Raw genomic sequence first — 3,778 nt, 5'->3', positions numbered from 1 at the left:
CTCCAAGGATATCCCACCACCACTCCCCCCACCCCCACCCCCCAACCCCCGCGCCGCGCCTCTTCGGGACCTTTTCTGGTCCCTTCCCCCTCTCCGCCTTCCCTGTCCCCTCCCCGAGCCTCTCCTGCGCCCTCCCCGCCCCCTCCTCGGTTTCCCCTGTCCCCTCCCGCCCCGCCCCCGTTTTTAAACCTGGCGCCGAGCGCCCTGGTAGGTGAGCGCCCTCGCCCGAGCGGTTAGAGGCGCGGCCGAGTCGCTGGCGCCGCCGGAGGGGCGCTGGCTGTGCGGGCACCATGAGACCCGAGGCGGCGGCCGGAGCCCGGGAGGCGCGGGGGCGCGTCTGTCACTGCCCCGCCGACGGTCCCCGGAGGCCACCGCCGCCGCCGCGCGGGCCGGAGAGGTGAGGGTGTCCCCGCGGTGCGACGGTGAGGGGGGCGCAGAGCGGGATGCCCCGTGCGCCGCTGAGTCCCCCCGAATCCGGGCGGAGCTCCGGAGCCCGACGGCGACGCAGGGCAAGTCCCTTAACCTTAGTCAGGGACGCAGAGTCCTCCGGGTTTCGGGGTACAGCGCCGAAGCGCGGAGGCCCAGGAACGCCCCGCGAGGAAATGGGCCAACGCTTCCATTCATAGATCTGAAATCACTGGGCTGGGAACGTTGAAGTCTCGGGGCCTCTCGGCGTGCCTAACAGGGGTCCCCTCACGTTGACTGTCACAGGCTTGGTGACAGTGTTTGGTTGGCCCTGTGCTTGGGGCTCAGCCCTTTCAAGGTAGTACGGTTAAAATCGAATTAGCCAAGGAGGCGTGGAAGGGGCTGCGTGGCTAGGCAGCCTGACAGGAGAAAACCATTTGCCCCTTTTGCATCCTAGACTCCTTGTGGAATGGTCTCTGCAAGTCAAGATCATCCTTCAACAGCGCGGGTGGTGCGGTAGAAATTAATGAGCCACAAAGTTGCCAGCTACAGTGGGGAATCAACGGAAGAATCCAGTCAGGCTGGAAGAGAAATCCCTCAACTAATGTGTCCTCTGATCACTGCATCAGATTTGGGACTTCTCAAAACCCAATGAAGGCAGAGAACTGATAATGTGGCAAGGAGGAAAAAAAAAAAAAAAGGGGGGGGGCCCCCCCCCCCCCCAAATGGTACTGGTTTATCCACAGACTGAGAACTTGAGAGAACTTTCTGGGGTATCCAGTGACCCTTTCTCAGGCAAACATTAGAATTGATAAGAATGATAACTCTTACGATATTATTTTTTTTTAAGTTTATTTGTTTTGAGAGGGAAAGAGAGAGAATCCCAAGCAGGCTCTGCATGGTCATGGCAGAGCCTCACATGGGTCTCAATCTCACAACCATGAAATAGTGACCTGAGCTGAGATCGAGTTGGATGCTTGACTGACTGAGCCCCCCAGGTGCCCCTTATGACATAATTTTGAAAGAGCAGAAAATGCTGGGGTTCATCTCTGGTCCCTGCCTTTCCAGCCCCACGCCATGGAGACCTTGGATCCTGACACCCCAAGAAACTGAGCTGCCCGCAACTGGAAACCCGGTAAGGTTAAGGGGGGCATTGTGGTATCCAACAGTTCAGCCAGAAAGTGGCACCAACTCAAAAATGACCATGAAGGCCTGTCCCTCTCTCGGTGGTCTAATACAGAAGTGCCTGTGGGTTTGGGATTGGGAGCCTGGGTGAGGCTGCTGTTAATCAGACCTGAGTCACATGCACAGATTGGGCTCCTGCTTGCTTCTCTCTCTCTCTGTCTTCTTTTGAATCTTGATTCGTTTTTGGAGAGCAAGATGGAGACAGAGCATGAGTGGGGGAAGGGTAGAGAGAGAGAGGGAGACACAGAATCAGAAGCAGGCTCCAGGCTCCCATCACAGAGCCGGATGTGGGACTCGAACCCACAAACCATGAGATTGTGACCTAAGCTAAAGTCAGACACTTAACCGACTGAGTCACCCCGGCGCCCCTGCTTGCTTCTTTCTTGAAAAGCAAAGCCTAGCTATGGCCTAGTTCTTTCAAGGGCATTCTGAGAGAAAGAAAGGGAGATTTCTTTTATGTTGTTTTTTCCCCTTGCAAACCAGCGGGTAGAGAGAGGAGGGGTTGGCTGTCTCTGGCTGCCTCCCCTCTCCTTAGAGAAAAGCTGAGGGTGCCATTACTGCTGGGCTGGTACCACAGTGCAAATAAGGGCAGAGACCAGTCTGGGGTGCCCAGAAGTTGCTGTTAAAAGCCCACCATCTGGCCCTTTCTGAAGGACTTTTGCCCAGTCTGCAAGCACTCCTGGGGTAATTCATGTTGTCTGAGCAAATACACTCTGGCTGAGGGCTTTGTGGGTAAAGATTAATCTCCACCACTATTCTTTTGTTTCCTGCACTGGTAACTAAATGGCTTTATACTTACTGAAGTAATGGCTTGCTTTCATAGAATTTACCTTTCCTTTTTAAAATCTTAAAATGTAAGTTGATGACTTTTATAATGCTGAAGAGCTAATCAGGCTGGGAAGGACCGTGTATTTAATTTACGTAACATGTGGCATATGTTATGTGTGCAGTTATTTGTAATATGATAAGAAATTCAGGTGTGGGAAAGCTGACCTTGGACTGTATTTTGATATCCAGACTACTTTATTAAATTAGCCTGGATAATGGAAGTTTTTAATTCAGTTGCTATTATTTAAAGAATGAAAAAAATACAATCTATATCAAATTAATGATTTTGTAGCCGAAATTAGTCTTAAACACATGCAATATCTAAATAATGGAAAATAATTTTGTCTTTTGCATCCAAGCTTAAGTTTGTTCTTAAATATAAGATTTAAGAGGTGCTTGGGAGAGGGAGAAAATATAGTTTACAATTGTGTGATTTTTTTTGTTGTTATTAAATGTATATGGAGCGGCTGTTGCAAGAATAAAAATACTGTAGCACATTTATTAACGCAAGGCAGGTGGATTTTTTCCTATGATGACGAGAAGGCTATTTGTGAGGAAATTGTTAAGGTGTAGCAACTTTCTAGTTGATCGCTAGCATGGCACACTGGATAAAGCAGTTGTGTCCATGGATTTGGCGGGGAGGTGCTCTGTGGGGGCTGCAGCGCACGCCGCCTTGCACGCCTGGACAGCTCTTTGTAGAGCCCACTTGGCGGGGCGAAGTCAGCGGGAGCCAGGGCCAGGTGAGCGCCGCCCGGCACCGGGAGGGACCGCTTCTTGCTCAACAGCGCCCTCTCCCGACGACGCGGGAGAACTCCTTGGCTCCCGGGCCCTGTTGTGTATTTCTGGAGAAATTGTAGGGCTGGATTGGAGGCCCTGTGCCCTGAGCCTTGGACTCACCCTCACCCATTTGGTATCCTTCCCTCTCCTTGGGGGCTGTCTGCCTCTCTTGCCTGGGGAAAATGAACGACAGCCTAATCCTTCGTTGACCTCTGTTGCATTTCTCTCCTTGCCACTTGTCGACCTTGCAAGGGAGGTGATTCCCTAAAAGGAGATGGGCCCATCCTCCCATCTCACAGGTTTTCCCGCACTTGCACTTTGTTGGAGTCAGAGGCTGCATGGGGAGGAGAGGGGGAGACCCTCATGAAAGTCTCTGCTTGTATCTCTTCTCTTACTCTTAAGGACACACACATTGACATACTTACTCTGTATGCATTTCTGTTCCCCTTGCATCATCAAAATATGAATGTTTAGACATTTCTGTCATCAGAAAAGGATCTTTAATTAGAGTATATTTGTGACATAAAGTTTTTATTTTTATTTATTTAGTTTTTTTTTCTTTATTTCTTTTTTTTTTTTTTTT

The 3,778-nt window shown here is 50.9% G+C and overlaps 1 protein-coding gene across 2 annotated transcripts in view; it reads left to right on the top strand.

Moving 5' to 3' along the window:
- The first annotated feature begins 257 nt into the window (after window positions 1–257).
- The window catches only part of RIPPLY3 (ripply transcriptional repressor 3), a 24,838-nt gene continuing 21,317 nt past the window's right edge, over window positions 258–3,778 (top strand). Inside the window, exons 1-2 of one of the 2 annotated variants that reach the window (XM_040483943.1) lie at window positions 258–397; window positions 1,474–1,540. In XM_040483943.1, the coding sequence (XP_040339877.1) occupies window positions 291–397; window positions 1,474–1,540 (174 nt within the window). In that variant the 5' untranslated portion in view covers window positions 258–290. The remainder of the gene's footprint in view (window positions 398–1,473; window positions 1,541–3,778) is intronic. The other variant, XM_040483942.1, reaches the window with a different exon arrangement.

Source organism: Herpailurus yagouaroundi, unplaced genomic scaffold (assembly GCF_014898765.1).
Source record: "Herpailurus yagouaroundi ecotype Mexico unplaced genomic scaffold, PumYag 162, whole genome shotgun sequence".
NCBI classification, from domain to species: Eukaryota; Metazoa; Chordata; class Mammalia; order Carnivora; family Felidae; genus Herpailurus; species Herpailurus yagouaroundi.
This window is presented reverse-complemented; position numbering and strand designations above follow the sequence as displayed.